This window comes from Leuresthes tenuis, unplaced genomic scaffold (assembly GCF_036924035.1).
Source record: "Leuresthes tenuis unplaced genomic scaffold, fLeuTen1.0.hap1 SCAF_16, whole genome shotgun sequence".
NCBI lineage: Eukaryota > Metazoa > Chordata > Actinopteri > Atheriniformes > Atherinopsidae > Leuresthes > Leuresthes tenuis.
The window spans coordinates 19247135-19267367 of record NW_027325370.1 but is presented as its reverse complement, the minus strand read 5'-3'; the positions used below and the strand labels follow the sequence as shown (position 1 = coordinate 19267367).

The 20233-nt window shown below is 42.1% G+C and overlaps 1 protein-coding gene across 2 annotated transcripts in view; it reads right to left on the bottom strand.

Moving 5' to 3' along the window:
- Window positions 1–19988, bottom strand: part of prkcz (protein kinase C, zeta) — a 122055-nt gene extending 102067 nt beyond the window's left edge. The window contains exons 1-4 of one of the 2 annotated variants that reach the window (XM_072366641.1): window positions 19722–19988; window positions 10839–10960; window positions 10006–10095; window positions 8857–8907 (exon numbers count right to left, since the gene is read on the bottom strand). In XM_072366641.1, the coding sequence (XP_072222742.1) occupies window positions 8857–8907; window positions 10006–10095; window positions 10839–10960; window positions 19722–19798 (340 nt within the window). In that variant the 5' untranslated portion in view covers window positions 19799–19988. Of the gene's footprint in view, window positions 1–8856; window positions 8908–10005; window positions 10096–10838; window positions 10961–19721 lie in introns of those variants that run through there. The other variant, XM_072366637.1, reaches the window with a different exon arrangement.
- Window positions 19989–20233: the final 245 nt, after the last annotated feature.

The window sequence follows — 20233 nt, the reverse complement described above, 5'->3', positions numbered from 1 at the left end:
ACTAAACCGACCCCAAATCATTCCATGTTCCATCGCAAGTGGTGCGCCAGGGCGCTGAAGCAAGATGACAGCCGAAGGTCTTCGTGTACGATATCAGTGGGAAATTCTGAAAACTTGAATGGCATTTCTTTGAGTGGCTTCTCAAGCACACAGTACAAAACGTTGCTACACGTTCGTGCTAATCAATGCGTGATCCAAACAAGCCGTAAAAATGCGACCACTCTCATCACTTATTCACAAATGCAAACTGTTTCAGCTTTCAGATTAATCCCCGGAGGCTGGCACTGAACGGTCCAAAGGCCCATTTATAAATTGGAGCGTTATCTGATGCGATCGGGGGTGAAAAAGCCTTTCACTTGCTTGGCTGTGTCATTGGCTAGAATGCCTTCCAGCAATGATACGAGGCCATTCTGAACAACTTTTTGCTCCGAGGTAAGTAATAAGTAACAAAAGCCTTACAGTGACAAAGACGGAGCCTTTAGTTTTCAGCCTGTTGTTGAATATCGTCTTATACTTGTATTTTTTTGCACTTGTTTGAACATACTGTGATCATTTAAGATGACATGTAGTATGTAATGGTACCATATAAGATCCAATGTGAGAAAAATGGATACTGTTTTGTCTGTGACTCATGCTGGCAAACGGGTTTTCTGCTCCACAGTCAGGCTGATATTGAACGCAGCAGTCCATTGAGTTTGATGGTCTCTAGTTAACTAGTTCAACTACTTACAGGCTGACTGGAACTCCATAATGCAGTCCCATTGGGCCCCACAGCAGAGAACAAGAAGAGAGCTGCAGGAGCTTATGTGCAGTGATAAACACTGACGTCCACTAACAAGAGGAAATGGAAGCAGATGTATTGTTGTGTAGCATCACATATCTACGACTGCATTGCAGACTGAGCCGTTCAGCCAAGCTTTATCCGTTAAGTGCTATTAATAGGTCGGTGTCCAGTCAGCAAAAAAAAAAAAAAAAAATCACACACAGGAAGAAAACATCCAAACCCACACCACAGTTTTTCTCAGGCTCATAAACCGTTGGAAACAGCGTTGGGGATCAATACACAGGATGACTCAAACTGCACAGTCCACCACTGCTCAAAGCAGCAGTAAATGCCCCCCCCCCCCCCCGAACCAGACAAAGCCTCTCGAATATAAAACTCCAGTTCTGTGTTCGCTGCAGAGAGCAAGCCAAGGTCAGGGAAGCTGAACGCCAAAGTGTTCAGTCACTTTTGGCAAAGACACTTCCAAAGTAAAATGGGATGAGCCAATACCACCAGCCCAACATCAGAAGAGTGCACTTTAGCAATTAAAACACAGTGTCACCCAGACAATGAAGCATAGCCTTGAGGGATGAGCACTAAGCCGGCCGTTTGGGTGAAAAAACTGGATCCCTGTCCAGACTGACAAGGACCTCGATGGTGCAGCCCACCCCAAATGATCCTTCTTTTCTTGTAGTGATATCTTCAGAATTCCTCAAAAGAGATTACCACAACAGCTGCAGGTGTATCTGAAGGCCACTGTTAAGATTTCATTTCATAATTATTTCATACTTGAATTTGCACCATTCTTAAATTGATATGAAAAGTGTTGAGCTCATAGCTCCCAGAAGCAGTAACTGCAACATCTGTATCAGGATGGCTTATCTAGCATTTATTTTCGGGGAAAAAAACAAAAAAAAAAACATAATAAGGGTCTTCGAAGAGATATCACCTGACATGAGCACAGTCTCAACCACAAGTCAAAGTAAATCCCTCCACTGTTTCAAGTAGGAAAATTCACTTCCAAAACAAAGTATCAAACTTCTGCGGGATGTTAATTTAGTCACCGGCACCAGGCCAACAGGGTCCATACGATCACTGTGTGGCCGACCATGTGGTGCCAAAGTATTTGTATCAAAAGAACCATACAAAAGAGCCTCATCATCAAAGAGGATGAGGAGCACTTGTTTTGAGGAGAGACTGTGATGTAATCACCCCTATTCACAACTCTACAATGTACTTTAGGATGATTACATGTGTCAATGCATGGGAAGCTTTGGCCCAGCTGACCGAAGAGGTAGAATGCGTAGGACTTAATGTGCATGTGCAGATTTCCAATCAGTTGATGACCCAATATGAAAAGATTTAAGATATAAAGCTGAGAAACATGCAGGAAATAAAAAAGAAAAAAAAGAAAGCTGAAGCCTGAGGCCCTCAGTTGGTTCAGATTACTAAATCATGTGATCTTTAATTTCTTTCATACAATTTGAAAGCGTTTTAATACACCTTTTCTGCCTGGTAAACACTCATTTCTTTCATTCCCAACATTCATAGACTGTTAAAAATGTTGTCTCCAAGCCCAGCCTGAGATAACCCACCAGGCTTATTATCTCCAAGTTAATAAATCCTCTTCAGAGACACTGGAAACACACAGTTGTTTTCATGAGGGTTTCACTGTTGTCCTAGCCAAGATAATTAAATTATAATCAAACTGGATCTGTCAATCCTCTCCCCTTGATGCCCCCATGAAACTTTTACATGGAAGAAAATGGATAAAAAACATCATTTAAGAGAGGTTCTATACTGTTCATTTGTTGAGTTTCTTCTGTAGCCAGTAAACCATCCCCTGGCATATTTCCACTAACACACGCACACACAAATTTAGACATATCTGAATCGTGACTGACAGAGACAAAGCAACACTTTATTTTCTGTGCCATGGATGCAATTTAGGATGCATCAGATTCATTCTAAGAATGATATTTTAAGGGGGGTGCTATTGCCTCTATTTTGTCCCACATTTAATCTTTAAACAATTTTCACAGCACATACATTTCTAAAAATAACATGTTATTTTAACAGAAATACATTCTCAGAATGATGACTAAGCCTCTGAAATAGCATTTAAACTGTGAAGGAGTCCATTTCGGTTAGAGGCTTCGAGGACAAGTAGTGGAACGGTGCTCTAATGTGCAATCAGCCTGCATCACAGACATTATATCAGGTGGACGCCACTCACTGCAACACATCTCAATATACGACTGTCAACCAGGCTGCACAATAACAATGCAACCGTCACCCTCACATGCACACCGACATCATGTCGCACTCATTGGCAGGTGCAGCCTCCGAGTGCACTGCCAAACAGACAGCGTTCCAGGGCTACAATACAGTGCTGAGAGCCAGGCACCAGCTATGCTAACACAGCTAGCAGGTTGCATGTACACAGTCTCTGCCTGCAGCGTGTGGCACGATCAGCGATAAGACATAAATCAATCGCACACATGCGAATCACAGGAAAAGGCAGATCTCTCCTGCGCACACATTGTGAGATAAAAATGCTGGCAAGGACACCCTCATCCAAATCCATTGTCCCTGGGTTTGGTGAACACACAAAGATGGACTGATGAAAAGATGAAAAGATGGAAGGATGGAAGGATGCGGGATAGATATCAGACGGATAGCTCACCGGTTTGCCTTTTTCCTTAATCTCCACCTCTATCGGCACAGCATCCAGGCTAAATGTTTATGTGTGTACATGTATGTGTGTGTATGTGCATGTGTGGATATGTGGTGAGCCGGCGAGGATACACACCGCTACATCCCCTCCGCTTTCTCTCTGGTGATCCCTCCCTCTTTTTTTTCTCTCTCTCTCTCTCTCTCTCTCTCCTCTCTGGGATTTATTTCATTATTTCCTCTCTCTGTCACTCACTCACCCTTTCTTCCCCTCTATCTCCTCACAGCTGATAGAGTCGCGCTGCTTTTCTCAGGCGTCTTTATTCTTTCTCTCCGTTTCCCCCTTTCTGCTTCCAGAAATGCCCTTGATGAAGCCGTAGATTCATTTGTTTTTCTCTTTTGGGGCAAAACAGGCAGATACCAAAATAGTAAAACCAAAAAAAAAAAAAAAAAAAAGAGGAAGAAAAAAAAAAAAAAAACAGAGTGCCTGTCTTGTATATTAACACTGTCTTTGACTTCCACACGGTGTCCCTGGCCCGCCTCTGTTTCTTGTGCGATGCAGCAGAGCTGGAGGCTCCTCCCTGGAGAGACAGCGGTGCCACACAGCTGAGAGAAAGAGAGGGGGATGTTGGGAAAAAGTGGTAGCAGTGGCGAGGAGGAGGAGGGGGAGGGGGAGGAGGGTGGGTCTGTTGGGGGATGGGTGGGGCTTAATGGTGGTGGAGAATCCGGTGCAAGGCAGGGCAGCCTCTGTCCACTGAGCACATCATCCAGGATTTTAGCTTTTCCACCTCCTCCCAACCTCCATCATTCTCCACACAGAGGGGGGTCTGTTCACTCCTCACACACACACACACACACACTCTTTAAGTAAGCCGCTTCCAATGGGAGCTTTCTCTACTGCTGTCAGCTCCACTGTTTGATTCAGCTTGTGTCGGTTTACAGACAAGATTTTCCCATCAGCAAATCACTTCTCTAGTTGTTTTGCAAATTTACTAAAAAAAAAACCACCTCGAGTACACTGGAGTTTAAACTGCATCTCATCAGGATTGATTTGACAGCAAATGCTTTGAACTGCTGGACAGCACAAAGACAGATTACATTCTGGCACAAAACAGCAAGAGGAGAGTTGCTCCTGCGAGCTGAGAGTGGTATCAGGGTGTGATGGCACTTAAAGGGGTGCTAATGGGAAAAATTGCCAGATTATTTATAGAGAAGGCAGCGTTGTTCCACTATTTTGTTCGACACTGAAATATTGATGGGAATTCCATGTCTGGTGCATCAGTATCCATGGTCCCCGGGGGACTAATTCAAATCAATTTGGTAACCCCCTAATTTTTAGTAATGTCAAGAGGCTAATGTTCACAATTTAGAGTGGAACGCCTCATCAAAGTGGAAGGGCTTGCTTCACAAACGTACAATTTCATTCTTATCAAGTAGCTTTAGAAGGCCAACATAATCATTCCCATTTTGAAATCAAACTGTTACTGCCTCAATTCAGACTGATTGTTATTTATATCTTTTCAGGTCCAGACATTTCTGAACACCTAAAAATCTCTATTCTTCAAAAATAACCCAAGTTTCTTTTTTCTAACCCACTGAAAATAACCCCTTCCTGCCTTAAAACGGCTTAGCTGTCACTCTGCACCTTGTCCTTATTTAGTATGCCGGGCTGCAGGAACATGTAAATTAGCCATGGGTTTAATCCATCAGTTGAGGCCTACAGCTGCTGGAAAAGCACTCTGACACACATGAGTTCAAACTGGAAGAAGAACAACAGAAAGAAGATGAACACAATCCAGGAAAAGAACAACCAGTTGAACAGAGAATAGTTGTGTATTATTAGATGAGCTCACTGAAACAGTAAATAATTAACAACAGATACAATATGCTTTAGCCAACACTACGTTATTAAACCACTGATAATGTGTTTATAATGTCATATGAGTCTTATTGTCAGCTCTGTCTAAGTTGTTCTTGTTACAAATCATTTACAAATGCATATACACACATACCTGCAGAACCAGCCAACACTTAAGTGCACACTAAGATCAATTAATCAGGTTCATTTGATTAGCAGCACTTAACCTCTTAGTTACATAAGCCGTAAGGCTGTACCATTTTCCCCACACTGCTTCCATATTTTAGTTGAGCTTTTGTTGAATAAATGACGATAGAGGGTAATATGTCGAGTGTTGTTGTTCATCACTGAAAGCGAGTGAGCTTTCTTTTTCAAATGAGCTCTTGTTATTTTATCAGGAGATCTCGGTTAGCCTTGAAAACGCAAAATGTCTAAAAAAACAAATAACATCCTCCCTCCATCTATTCTCATTCTTTCCACCCTCTGGCTCCTCTGTGAAGAGCCCACTTGTGTCCTCTACTCCTCTTTCCACTTGTTAATCATCAGGAAGCAAATCAGGTGCAAATGGCAGCAAACACTGCAGGAAGCCACAATTATAACTCGTACATTTGCAATATTACACAAGCAGAGGGAACAGGGAACAACGGGGAACAGCAAGCAAAGCTTCACAAACACAACCAGGCTAACTTTGTGGATGCCTGCACATGTGTAGCTTTCGTTACCTACCAAGAGAATGACAGCCACACTCTGCTCTTCAAACATTACACCAGAGGTCTGCCTCAGACAAAAAGCACAGGGCTCCCCTCCCATTAAAACACACACCGACACACACGTGCACAGTCAGGAGTGCAGCCCACAAGCTGCTGAAACGTGCTGTCACAGCAAACAGACAGCGAGGGAGTGCAGCAAACAACATGAGAGAATGGGGAGGCAGGAACGCAGCGGCGGCGGCGGCGACTACTCGCATGAACACTGAGGTCTTACAACAACAGCGTTTTACACAGAGCTGAGCATTAACGTGCCACTCACTCCCACAGGTGTAAAGCATTACAGGTCAGACGAGGGAGACATTCACTGCAGGTACTCATGCTTCACAGCCGACGAGCTCGCCGCTAGTCCAACCAAAAATACCCCACATACGCCAATAAATTCAGCCCCCGTGATGTTCTCAATCTGGCCATCAGGTTAGTGAGAATGTTTAATGAGAAAAAACAACCTATAGACCACTGCAGGAGGTCTTAGTTTAATCAGACTTAGTTTAAAGAGGGACATGCAAGTCAAATTTGCTGTACATGCATAATAATTTGTGGAAATATATGCTTGAAAAGTTAACACTTTAGTACAGATGGCCGATTCTTTGCGAGTGGGATTTAGTAAAATTGTCTTCTTTGTGATTTTTAATATGGCAAATCATTGTGTTTGTGCAGGTTACACACAAAAAAACTGATTTTCAAGACGCAGAGTCCAAGGATTTCTGAACCAAACGAAGTAAGCTCTCGTGCCTGGGTGAATTTTGTTAAAGAGATGGAACTTCACTTTCACATTTATAACAAAAAACCTGAAGATTTAATGGAGTCCCAGATGGGACTTCGAAGCAAGACCTGTGGGAGATTGCTAGCTGGTTTGCTTCTCTTCACAGAAGCAGCCTTTGGTCCTGGTGCCGATGGGACCAAAGGACGTAGATTCAGGTTGATGGAGACAGGAAGCGTGCACTGCAAGTCCTCTTTTCTCATAGTTGCTAGTTTAGTTTAGCGTTTCGTTCACATACTTGGGAACTTGGTCACTTGAGCTGAAGATGAAGGCCAAAGAATAAAGGAGCTCAAAGTTGAGTGGTCCAATGTAAACCTCAAACTCACTTATCGTGTCCCTAGCTGACACAGAATGATATTCATGACTATACCGTAGCTTTGTGTATGGAGCAAAACTGTGACATTTTTCTGGATGTGACTGGCAGAGATGGTGAAGGATGACAGCCATCTGTTGACCTCTAAAGCCCCTAATATGCTCAACGTGACCTCAACACAGTGCTGCTAGCAGTGCAGTCTTCATCCTATGCAGTAGGTGGCGCTACAGAGGAAAATGACATCCCACGTTGCAGGAATAGCACTGGAGGTCATCGTAGAAGAAGTCCATAATGCATACATTAATGCAACAACACAGTTTCAACTTAATCTTAAGAGCTATTTGATCCGATTTCTTTTGTAACATTTGCAGTCGTTGTAGAGGTAGCTTTGTGGGTTTGAATGGGTCATTCAGGTTCTTTTAGAGATGGACCTGCTCTCTCTCTCTTTTTTCTTCTTTTTTTTCTTTAAACGCACAGGGTTGGAAAGGTTACAAAAAACAGGAGTGTTGAGCCAATTTTATGTGGCCATTTGCAAGGTCAAGAACATTGAGCATGAACATCTTTCACAAAAGACAACCAGACAGCATCTCTCAACTTACCAGTACCTGTCCCCTTCTCTTTATTAGTGTTGGTCTGGCTGTAATTCTATGCACAATTTCCATAACGCTGGATGCAAAAGTTTCAAATCGCTGCGGTGACTTTTTCATCCAGCCAAAAAGAAATGCATTACCGCTGAATCTTGTTGCAACACTGAGAGCTCTAGTCCATAAGGTACCATATTTCTAATTCTGGAGCTAGAAGTAAAGAACTGCCTCTTATACAGAGTGGTATCTTAGAAAGCTTAAGTAAAAAAAGGCCTAGGCCTCTGTTTGAGGAAGGAAATACAGCATGTGTAGAGGAGATTTAGTGTTCAGTTCACACTGGAAATTGTCTGAATCAAATTGATTTGGGTACATTTGCCAGGCAGATGCTGTTAACAGTTTGAAGGCCCCCTGACTGTTGTATGCTTTTATGTATGCAACCTAAACACTAATATCTGAGGTTTGAGATTAGTAACAAAGAGTGTATTTAAGCACAGTATTGGTATAATAAATTACTGTTCTGTTTTATTTCTTTCACTTTACACATCAAATTTCATCAAAGTGCACACCTCCATGAGAAAATCCAGTTCATACAACAAATCCTTCACCGGTGCGACCGGCTCCCTCTGACAAACTGTTCAATTTGCAAATGAAGACATCGCATCCTCTGATAAGGAGGGCTGCCATGAAATTGACTGAGCACCATCTTGTCCCACGGAACCCAAACCCATTTCAATGACTTCCTCCAAGTCATTTCATTGTGCAGTGTTAAAAGACGCCATCACAATAATGGCTCAACTTCTGCCTTGAATTTGTCTCAGTTATTTCATTCCGTTTGCCTGTGGTTATCAGGTAGGTTCGGTTTGTTTGTCAGTGTGAAATTTGCATTCATTTTTGCCCGATCAGCCTTGGCGGGGGTGCATGGTCTTCGACTGCTGTTTTGAAAATACTAAATCTCTGCAATAAACAAATAAGAGGACTCCAGAAGAACTGCTATGTTCCCACATCATTTCATTTAGTGATTTTTCGAGCGATTTTATTTAGGAGCTGACAGACAAAATGTCAGCATCCGAGTAAAATTTAGCTGGCATTTAAAAAAAAAAGGGTTAGAAACTGAAAGGAGAACTGAATTACTTACTGTCCTCTCCAGGGCAGGGCATGCCGGGCCGCTCTGGGATGCTGGGGAAGACTGCAAAAGTTAAAAACAAGAACTAAGTGATGAATGGAAGGCGCAATGAATGGATGAAAGCAAAAGTATGACTGCTGCAACAAAACCTGCACGCTGTTGTGGAATCAGTTATTCAATGCATTTACATCATATTAGAAAAAAAATCATCTATTCATAATCAATCATTGCCTTAGTCTGACTAAAATATATGTAAACATATCAGTCTGACTGAAGCAAACTCAGACGAACGCACCCAGATGATGTAGTTGGAAGTCAAATTAGTCCCGAATGCATACATTCAACGGGTCTCGAACATTTCCCACAGTTCCCGTGCTGGGCTTGGACTCAGAATAAACTCAACCAAACCAAACCAAAGGGATAACGTCTGTCTCAAAACACACTAAATGTAAAGCTTGTCACGTCTCAGCAGTGTTATCTGTCGTTAACATTTATACGATGGTAAGCGAACGCAACATCATTGTCAATTCTTACACTCCCCCTTTAATAAAACTATTAGTATTAGAACGCGTCATTTCTTTATCTAATAAAAGAAGAGCACGTTTTTTAAATTCCTGCATATGTACTTAAATAAGCAATGAGATCAACCCGCAACAATGTGGCGGATGTGGGCAGATTCCCACCCACAGCAATAGTTCTTTACAATTTGGATTGTTTGTGTTTAAACTGATTTCCTAGAGTGTTTTTTGTTCTAATAAAATTGCGTTTACAGAGTTATTTTTCCTCTATTGCAGCAAAAACACACTGCACAGTAAGATTTATAGTAGGACTGTAACAATATTGGATTTTTAACCCGTGATTATCAAGGCCAAAAACATTCCCGATGATGAAGCACTGCAATATCAAGTTTCTCACAAATTTATCGTTGCTTTTTGATTTTGCGTCCCCTTTATTTTGTTCACTGAAAATAGGAAGGAACAATATAAACTACCCTGACGCTAATGTTTATTCAGCAATGTATTCGTTTGATCGGCTAAGATCAACACAATATTAACATTTATTTCAGAGTCACAGTTGTAATCAATACCACTCCAACGGGACACCAAGTGTACACAGACTTGGATATTAGTCAAGTTTAATCTAAAGGAGGCTCTAACTCACCGTGCAGCAGCAGTCCTGACCTCTTGGTCCGATTGTAAATCCTGAAAGCCTCATCGAGCTCCATTTGAGAGGAGATGGTACAAGGATCCCCTACAAGAAACACACACGATTCAAGAGAGCGTCAGATGCTTTGAGCTGAAGGACGACGAGTTAAAAAAAAAAGGAAAATTGACAATAAAACCTGATCCAGTACCAGACCTCCTCGACCTGCAGGTCTGCTCATGGACTATGGATGCCATGTGTGGCTGGCTAGGCTGAGGAAAGATGTTCGCACTATAAATCTCGATTGTGTGAAAAATAAATTCTGCATTTAATCATTTAATGAGCATCGACTTACTGCTCCACTATTTATTCATTTTTTAAAAACAACTTCGAACATATCAACTCCACAGCCTCAGTTGTGTTTCCAGTTTTCAAAACTCCTCAAATACTACAGTTGGATAAGTCTAAGATCAAAGCATCAATTAGCTTCACTGACTAATATAAGTAATAGTTACATTGACTGCACTTAACATCCATTCTCTGAGTACATCCGTAGCCAATAACAATAACAAACCTTCAAAGGTAATGAACAGTAAAACAGAGCAGTGACCTGAGCAGATCTGGCAACCCAAGCCGATCCGATAGACTGAATGGAACAAATCAAATCATTCCAGTGCACATTGTGATGTGGCAGTGGTGACTTTTGAACTGACAGGAAATGGACTCTCTGGCAACGCTGCTGCTTCTTTGAGCCAGGATTCAGACGGAGATGAAGAGGATGCAGCATGTGCCTGCAGGACGAAACGCAGCTGCAGACTGATGTACAGCGACTGACCGTGAGGAGTATTCACCTTCATCATCGATCCACTTGAGCGTGATGGGCTGCCGTTTGGCAACACTGCACAATGTCTTCACCTCTTCACACAGCTCCACAAAGGTTAACGTGGCAGCCAAGTCGGCGATCAACATGTCTCTGAAAGAACACAAATACACAGAAAATGTCAAGATTGAGTCACTTCTTCTCGGCAGAACAGAGATCCCAGAGAGGGTTCCAAGAAGTCAACAACAAAATGTCAGATTCATTCACGATGACTGAAACCGCACTTCACTTCTCCCTATGGTCTGATACTGGGAGACACAGACAAGGAGACTGTGGGAGGCTGCTTCATTAAGCTGTTCTCTGACAAGGTGTTTACAGAACTGGGACATGCAAACAGGTCTGACAAAGAAAAGGATCCAGTAAAACTCCAGCTGGACTTAAAGCAAAGTGAAGGAGTCTTTGGCTGGAACGCTGTTGTCTAAAATGTACGGTTGACTCAGGCCTGACTCAGCTGTGCCCCAGCTTGCACTGACGGTAACTGTGACAGACAGGATCAGACAAACGTAATAATGAGATTTCCACACAGGAAAGACATTATGAAGTGAACGATCCAGTGTTTGTTGGAGAGGGAAACGTTTTCACACCTCCTTTTCTGCTGCTTTGTGCCCGACATTTATATCTGCTGCCATCACCCCAGTCTAATGCTGCACTGCCTTCAAACCCAGTTCTTTACATTTTGTTTCCAAGCAGCCAGACTTTCTTCTAAGTGTTTTTGAGAAATAGCGCTCCAGGCTTTCTGACCAGTCCTTCTATCTGACCTGTGTTTTACTTTTTTTAAGCCATTTAACTCGGACCAAGCATAGAATTTCAAGCATAAAAAGACATCTAACTCAAGGGATGAACCAGTGTTGCTTCTACACATAACAGACAACTTAGCAAAGAATCCATTTGAAATTCTATCTTTAGGCACTTTGTTACTAGCAGGGAAAATAATCTGTCTATCAAATTTAAGATCAGACTCAAATATGACTCCCTAATTCCTGGTCTGAGCCTGAAGATTCACTGACAGTGGCTCTAAGAGGCTTCCTAAACCTTCTGAGGAGTAAGGAGAAGACATGAAATACCCACCTCAGACTTTCTATTATTTAACTGCAGTCAGGCATCAGTCATCCAGCATTTGACTCCTTTTGATAGATCAATCTGGAGTCTGCAGGATTTCAAGTATTGCCAAAGGGAAGCATTTAATATGTGAATAAGATTAGTCCCAAAATCAATCTTTAAGAGACATGTTAACCCAGATAATTTTGAAGAATTTGCTGGTCAACCATAACACAGTTTAACTTACATAAAATTGTGTTGTTGTGCCCATAAGGTGATTCCCAAAGAGTTATTAGCTGAAAACTTGGCATATCTCAGCACGGTGTGCAGTGTGTCCTTAAAACATTTGAGGAAACTGGACAAGTGGAGGACAAAAAAAAAAAAAAACTATCTACAGCAGATGAACAGGATCTGAAAGTGACGTCCTTAAGAAAGAGGAAAAAAATCCATCAAAGACCTGACACAGGACCTGAGAGATGCATCTGGACCTTCAGCTGATCCATCTACTGTTGGCCAAAACCTCATCAGAAATGGTCTCCATGGAAGGGTGGCTGTCAAGAAGCCATTCTTAAGGAAGGGAAACAGGGAGAAAAGGCTGAGCTATGCCAAATGACACAAGAAGTGGACTGAAAATCAGCGGCAACAGGTCTTATGGAGGGATGAATCCTCCCCAGAGCCCAGACCTCAAGATTATTGAAGCAGTGTGGGATCATCCTGACAGAGAACAGAACAAAAGGCAGCCGACATCCAAAGAAGAGCTTTGGGATGTCCTTCAAGAAGCCTGGAGAACTATTCCTGAAGACTACTTAAAGAAAAGACAGAAACCTTGTCTCAGAGGGTTCAGGCTGTGTTGGAGAATAAAGCTTCTCAGAGCAAATATTCACTTTAAAGCTCCTTAGAATTACACAACCAACAAGTTTCCTCTGATTAGTAATTACATAAACCACTGAAAAAAAGAAGAAAACCTTTTTTTTTTTTTTTTAAATATAAGAATGTAATGTCAAAATTATTGATACACCTTATAATATTACTTTTCATTTTACTGCAAAAATTGAGCTACTATACAATACAAAATGGTCCAAATGTAAATAACTTAAACCTTGGCCCTCTTTCCTCTTCAAAGCAGTCACTTTGTGCAGCGACAATGCTTTCAGCACGGCTGCCATAGTTATAACACAAACTTATCTGTAATTCCACCTTGGAACACACACACACACACTTGCTCGCAGAGAAAATAATCCACCACCAATCCATGTTGAGGATCACCACTGATGGGAAGAGCAGTCTCCAGCTAACACTGAAGAATCAAACACCGAATGGGGCTGCAGAAGGAGGCATTTTAGCACTTTTAGAAGCAAAGCTGTGAGCACACTTGTTGTTTTCTTTCAGTCACTCTAAGATCCACCGTCACGCCTCAGCAGGAGAACTACGGTTCTGCCCATTTTGTTGCAACCAAATGTCAATAATTTTGACATTACATCCTCATTAATCAACTTGAGATTAGCGCCATTAATTGAAGTATTTATTGCAAATCACATCCTCATCACAATGCCCATATTTTGCCAGTGCTGCTGCTCTTATGCACAAAGACGCTGCATCATCAGTTTCAATAATTACACTTTAAAGTATCTGATCAAATGATATAAAACATATATATTTGATGTTCATCGATCCCAACTGACTAAAGATCTGTCTAATAATCCAAGTTTCAACAGCTTTGTCGTGAAATGACGCGATGGGTAGACCCCTCACTTTTTTGTTCCATTTCATAGCCAATCTTTTTTCATCTTTTTCCACTAATGCACAAATCACAGCAAATGACTTAAGACCAAAAGACACTTGAACGACGAGCAACAGAACGTCAGAGCCTTCCTGCCCTCGGTAAGAGTTTGAGTCCAATTGAAGCAGTAATAAAGATGTCACATATAAATATAATCACTCAGCCCGACGTAAATTCTTTATACGTTTGTAAACTACGTTGCAAAAATCAGAGGAAAATAGGCCGCGCTCTCTGCTCTGAGATGCCGGGGTGTGTCCGCTGAGGGTGTCGACTGACAGCTCCCAGATGTGATCGAATAAATCAGCACAGAGCTTGTTTTAACCAAACCAACAGCTTTCCTGTGAATTCACACACGCAGCAGGTACAAATATTTCTGAGAAGATCCTCAACACAAACAGTTTCACTTTGTAACACAGAAAGAGAGACACAGTTCTTAGTCTTAGCAACTTTTAAGCAATTCCTCTCTCTTAAATACGCTGCAAAGCTCGGATTCTCTGACTTTAAGCTGAAGCAGCTTTGAACCGATGGCTAAATAGAAACGCAGTCCATCTCCGACTACTGCGTGTAGGATAATTAAGTTGGTGCGATGGGTTCTGAGCAACCAAATACACTTCCTGTCCTAATCTAAAGGCCCAGCTCCACACAGCTGTCAAAGTGGGGTAAACAACACAGATGGGCACCGACTGCTCTGTGGTTAACACAGTCGGTGCAAATTGCAGGAAAAATACTGGGAAGACATATTTACTCAAACAAGCCAGCGGGTTTTGGTCTACTGAATATCAAGAAAAGCAACTTTGGCCTCATTTGAACACAGAGGCTATAAAATAGACAATCAGGGGAGGGTGCGATTGAAATCAAAGGTCATAAAGGATTCATTCACCGTCTCTGTTGTCGAATACTGACCTCAAACGTAAAGCACTGGATTTCTTATCAGCGCTGGCCTTCACATACCCTCATCAGTTTATGACTATTTCAAATAAGGGCGTGCGTGTTGAGTTTCAACAGCAACCCGCACTGCTGACTGAACGCGGATTGTTGGTCACAGCGTGTATTCACATGCAACAGAACTACGCCTCGCATAGAGACCGGGTCGCACACGCAACCAGCTGCATGTGAGCGCCTGTGTGTTTCGCCATGAAAGCCGCATGTGTCCGAGCAGGAGCTGCAGCCAGCGCTCTCGTGTGAGTGCGTCTGGCAGGTTTCTGGGTGTGTGTGTGTGTGTGTGTTTATGGCAAGCGTTAGTTGGACTCTGACAAGGTGACGCAGCGACAGCTTGTCTCTCAGCAGGTATTGTGCAACGCAGTCGACACCCACCAAAGCGAATGAGAAGCGATGTCACAAACACACACACACACACACACACACACGCGAGCATGTTTGTGGGCATGAACTGGAGAGGTGTGCCTCACACTGATGCAGTAACCACGTTCTAACCTAATCAGATCCGCTCAGCAAAGTGCAAAAAATGACGCAGGCTAATGAGATAAATGGGATTTAATTCATCATTTCTATCTATCGATTCACCATTAAAGAGTTCAAACAGTTTTTGAAACCCTCTTATCCGCTGCTTTTGTCCTGAATGTTGCTCTGGCCTATTTGCATTTTTCGCTCTCATTCTCTTATGAATTTTTCTGTCGGTTTTGACTAAAAATTTTTAATCTTGATCCAACAACATGTAAATGACTGTAAAACTCAGTCTTTCCTCCATTCTTCTTCTGTTCCAGACCTTTCACCTGAAACACTTTTAGCTCTTTTACCATCTTTAAGGCCTAACAGATTGTTAAAGCGAGGAAGATGCTCATTCTTTAAAGTCAAAGTCAGATTTATTTGTATCGCACATTTCATGTACAAAACAATTCAAAGTGCTTTACATGAAATAAAAGCATTGCAGCAGGGAGCAGAAAAAGCATTGAAAATATGCAAATGCCTTATAAATTAATTAATGGAAGGAAAAGGGATCTGCTGTTCAGTCTTTCTTTGGTATTTTGACCAAAACGTGCTGCAGAGATTCCAAAAACATCCCTGAAAACCGTGTAAGCCTGTGAAAAACAAGTTTTGTGATACTCAGAAGTGTGCGGACCGTTCCTTTTTGCAGTGCCTGTGTGTGGGACACTCTTCGGGCCAGGTGTGCATCATGCCATTAAAAACTTAAGCTGTAGTAAAGCATTTCGCTGCAACACGGCACGGCCAAGCACGGCTCCTGCTCAGCTTTCAAGGTTAATCCTGCCAACATGCTACGGCTAATAAATAACAAAAGGTGTACTGACAAAAATGTTTCAGGTGAAACCCAGGCTGTAAAATCTTTGTCCTGGAAGTGCAACTATGTAGACACACAGCCTGACAAATACTTGCTTGGATTACTGAAACAAACAAGAAAGCCTCATCTCGAACAGAATGTCCTGCTAAAAGCAATACTGTAATTCATTCTGTGCCCATAGCAAAGACTCAGATCAGACACTTCCTGGTTTAAATACAATTTGGACCAGTTTAACTTCAGTGGTAAACATTGTGTGCTGTACGATTCAGTATCATGAAGGATTCGATCATTACTGGTTTTCAGATGTTGTTCAAGCCACTAATCACAAAGTAATTAGTGAATTTACCTAAGCAAATAAGATGGTTCCCATTGGAAAAGTCCTGCGGCGATTAATGTTTCATCTGTTCAACATTAACTGATGCAGCGAGGGATTTTTATTCATCGAACCACCCCGTCCTGTGTTGGTGGAAAAGGTGCCACTCCGTTTCAGGAGGGTGAAATATCAGTCGGCATAAAGCAAACGTACTTTAATTCAAGAACTACTCGATGCAGTATTAAACCTGGAAGGATAGGGGTGAAACGCCATCTCTGAGGAAGAAATTAAAAGACAAGAGAAGAAAGTCAGCTCACAGCAATGACTTAAAGTTAAAGTAAGAGCATTTCCACATGCACCATGCAAAGAGAACTTAAGGCACTGGGAAGAAACAGCTGTGGAGCTTTAAGAAAAATCACTTATTAGTGAGACTTATCAAAATGAGTTCAGATTTACCCCGTTCAAGACCTGACAGGCGCTTCCAATGAATGCATCTCTAGATGCTGATATATGTTGTCTACTTACACAAGTTTAATTAAATGAAGCAATGGCGAATGTGTACCATAATCAAAGCTGAAGGTGGTTATTTTGGGACTCTTTATTTTCGAGACCAGGCGGCTTTTAAGTTCATTAGCTTTTCTATTTTACAACCAGTTACAGAAAACCCATTTGACCCATTTTTGAAAGCCAGTTACGAGTGATAAGGTCAGTCTGAACATGTTCAGAAGTTGCAAAGAGCTCATGAATGCATGTTCCACAGGGTCATGTGTAAAACTTACAGGATTAACTCAAGTCTTACCAGGCGACATCACCTCCAGTCCCTGTACACACACACACACACTCCACAAGTTCAGAGACACATCTGAAAAAGCTTACCATCGGTAAGCTGCCACTTGAGAAGCAGAAATTGTAAGACTTTCACAGAAAAGTCAACATAAAGAGATCCAACCACAAACACATCCCCAGGTTTACATCCAGTGCTGTGTGTCCATCAGTCATGATGTGTCCCGTCAATTATTCCCCAAATAAATCATTCATTCAGAAACATCTACACTTCTACTACTCCTGTGAGTGCAAACAAACAGATGTTGTTGTTCTTTTACCCATGTGGTTCTTTTAAAATGCCAAATGGATTAATAAACCACAGCATAGGGTGGCTTTACACTCTCAGGCTTTAATATTTCACTCTATTTGACCTTTCCTGATCTTTTAATACTAAGATTACAGAGCATGTCAGCTTCAGTGTAGAGTGGAGACTGGAATAGTCAACCTGCCATAAATCCACAAGATCTTTCACAATCAGTAGCCATTCATTCATGCATGCATGCATACATACTGTCATCCAGCTAGTCCTGAGAGGAGTTAGTAACTGGAGGAATTAATATTTATAATGGATTAATCTGGTTATGTGATGATAAAAGAACAAGCAAACATTATTAGCTCACAGTGTCTTATCACAGTAATGCATAAGTCTTTCACTCACTCATGATGAGCAACTGGTGAGAATTATGTCAGAAAAGCATTATGTGTGACACAAACACCGCAGTTCACACAGATTCACCGTAACATGAGGACCGACATTAAGAGCCCTGGTAGGAACGTCCAAAAGCAGCAGAATAAGAAAAGCAAAAACCAAAACTTTCACAGTGAAGTTTTGCTACAGTGTTTAAACTTGTTGCAAGTGCGAAACGTTCCGCCAACTCACAGAATAACAAAGAACCAAAGAAGTCAAGAATGAAGGAGAAAGGTTGCGCCCGTGTGACACTTCCCATCAGGATTTCGCTCTCACGTTTGTCCAAGACAAGGTTGTTGTTGGTAACGATGACATCATCACTGGTTAAAAGGCGAAGCAGCATCAAAAGAATCCGACCCACAAAAAGTTAAATGACCATATAGATGCTCACTGATACAAGGGCAGTTAACCCAAGAACAGATGATCCGCTGACAGTTAAACGTGAAGTTCAGAGAAAGAGACACTGGGAGGAGGAAAACAAAAAGCCTGCCCTGAGAACAAAGTCAGGGAACACAAAAATCCCCTCCAAATAATACTTCCATCTGTGCATTTTCTTCAGATTATCCGGGCCCAGATCCAAGAGCAGCAATCTGAGTACAGATCCCCAAACATTCCTCTCCCCAGCCGCAATCTCGAACTCTTCCAGGTGGACACAGGGGCATTCCCAAGCCAGCCGAGAGATTATCCCACCAGCGAGCGGGTCTGCCTGGAGGCCTCCGCCCAGTGAAACATGTCTGAAATACCTCCTCTGTGAAGCGAACTGAAGGCTTCCTGACCAGATACTCCAACCACCTCAACTGGCTCCTTCCAATAAACTTTAAATGTCAGTAAACTTCAAAGAAATCCAAATGTAACACTAACACGTGTTTGGCTAAGACATGCATTTCACGGTGACTCGTGAAATAAATCCTTTTTTTATGATAAATTCAAGTTCCAAGAAGTCTCTGGGGGTAACAGAGGGCTCTATGTAAGGAAAGAAGCAGCCGATACAACAGTTTATAAAGCTCACGGGAAAAGAAAGTGGTGGGAATTCACAGACCTGAGGGGGTTTTGTCTATCTGACACCGGACACCTGCATCCTGACCAAGAAGAAGCACGAGAAGCATCACTCTTCAGAGACATACTCCAAATTCTTCTTTGCATCCGTGTGTCGAAGAATCCGAGCCAGAGTTGGGCAAGAACTACTCAGACACTAAAGGAGATCAAAAGGGGGCTGACTGAACTTTCCTCCACAGTCACCTGAGCTCCAGAACTCTTTTTCAAAGGGTCACTGCTAAACCAGCCATTTAACACGGGCAAGCCCAACCACTCCACCCAAGACACTCCAAAATAGAAAGAACATTTATGAAGCATTTCTCTCAAGTTGACAGGCTTATATCTGTACAACTGAGGCTTCTCATATGAAGGTCTCACACTTCTGTGGGACACTGTGCAGCAGCCAGGAGCTGTACTCCACAGTCCAGTTCTCGCAGTAACAGCAGGAAATGTAATTACTCACGTTTTAAATTAGAACACGTCGGCATTTTTCACGTTATCATACTCAACTACATTAGACCTTAAAGGTCTGCAGTTTTTTTTTAACAAAAGGACCACGAGACACACCTCAAGAAAACACAAGTTCCAGCAAATAGCAACTGATTAACGTTTTATATAACACGACTAAAGTTAGCAAAATAATTATTTAAAAAAAAAAAACAGAGAGAGAGAGAGAGAGAGAGAGAGAGACATCATTAAAACATTTTCAAAATTAGAATTCATTTTAATGTAATTTCTTTATACATCTGAGAGTTTGATGCCGGCCAGGTGTGCTGAAGACCCAAGATGACAGGGCTACATATTGACCCATAACACCATCTGGAAGTCTCCATTCCACAGGTGTTTCCCACCCCCTCGACACCGCCAGCCGGATAACTACTGCCTATTTGGAAATACATCCCACGAAGAGTCACTTACCCACAGTAGTGAGCTTTAATTTTCACCACCTCCGAGCCCAGGTCCATTATGGATCCGTTTGACGCTAGCATATGCATCGTACAGTTTGGTTCAAACTTCCAACGAGCCCAACGTCAAGTGGAGAGGCCCAAAGTTTATAGCCCGAACGAGCTGTATCTCCCGGCCACAGCGGAAGAGTCAGCTCTTTACATAACAAACCCGGGGTCAACGTTTGGTTCAATAATCTCAAAAGGAAACTAGTGGGGCTACTTTAAAGTTTCACCTCGTTTGGTGAACATTAAAAGGCTTCGATGACGGAGTACTTATCAATTTCACCTGAATGCGGTTACTATTCCTGGTCTTGCCTTTCAAAATAAAAGAAACACATTAAATGTATGACGTGTTTGGATTCGTGATGAGAGCAGGACTTTAATGCTGAAAACAAACTTCCCAACTGATGAAGTCAGGTGTGGTTTAGCTTGACCCAATTTCTTTTGGCTCACTATGGTTACCGTAATCCAAATTCACCTGTC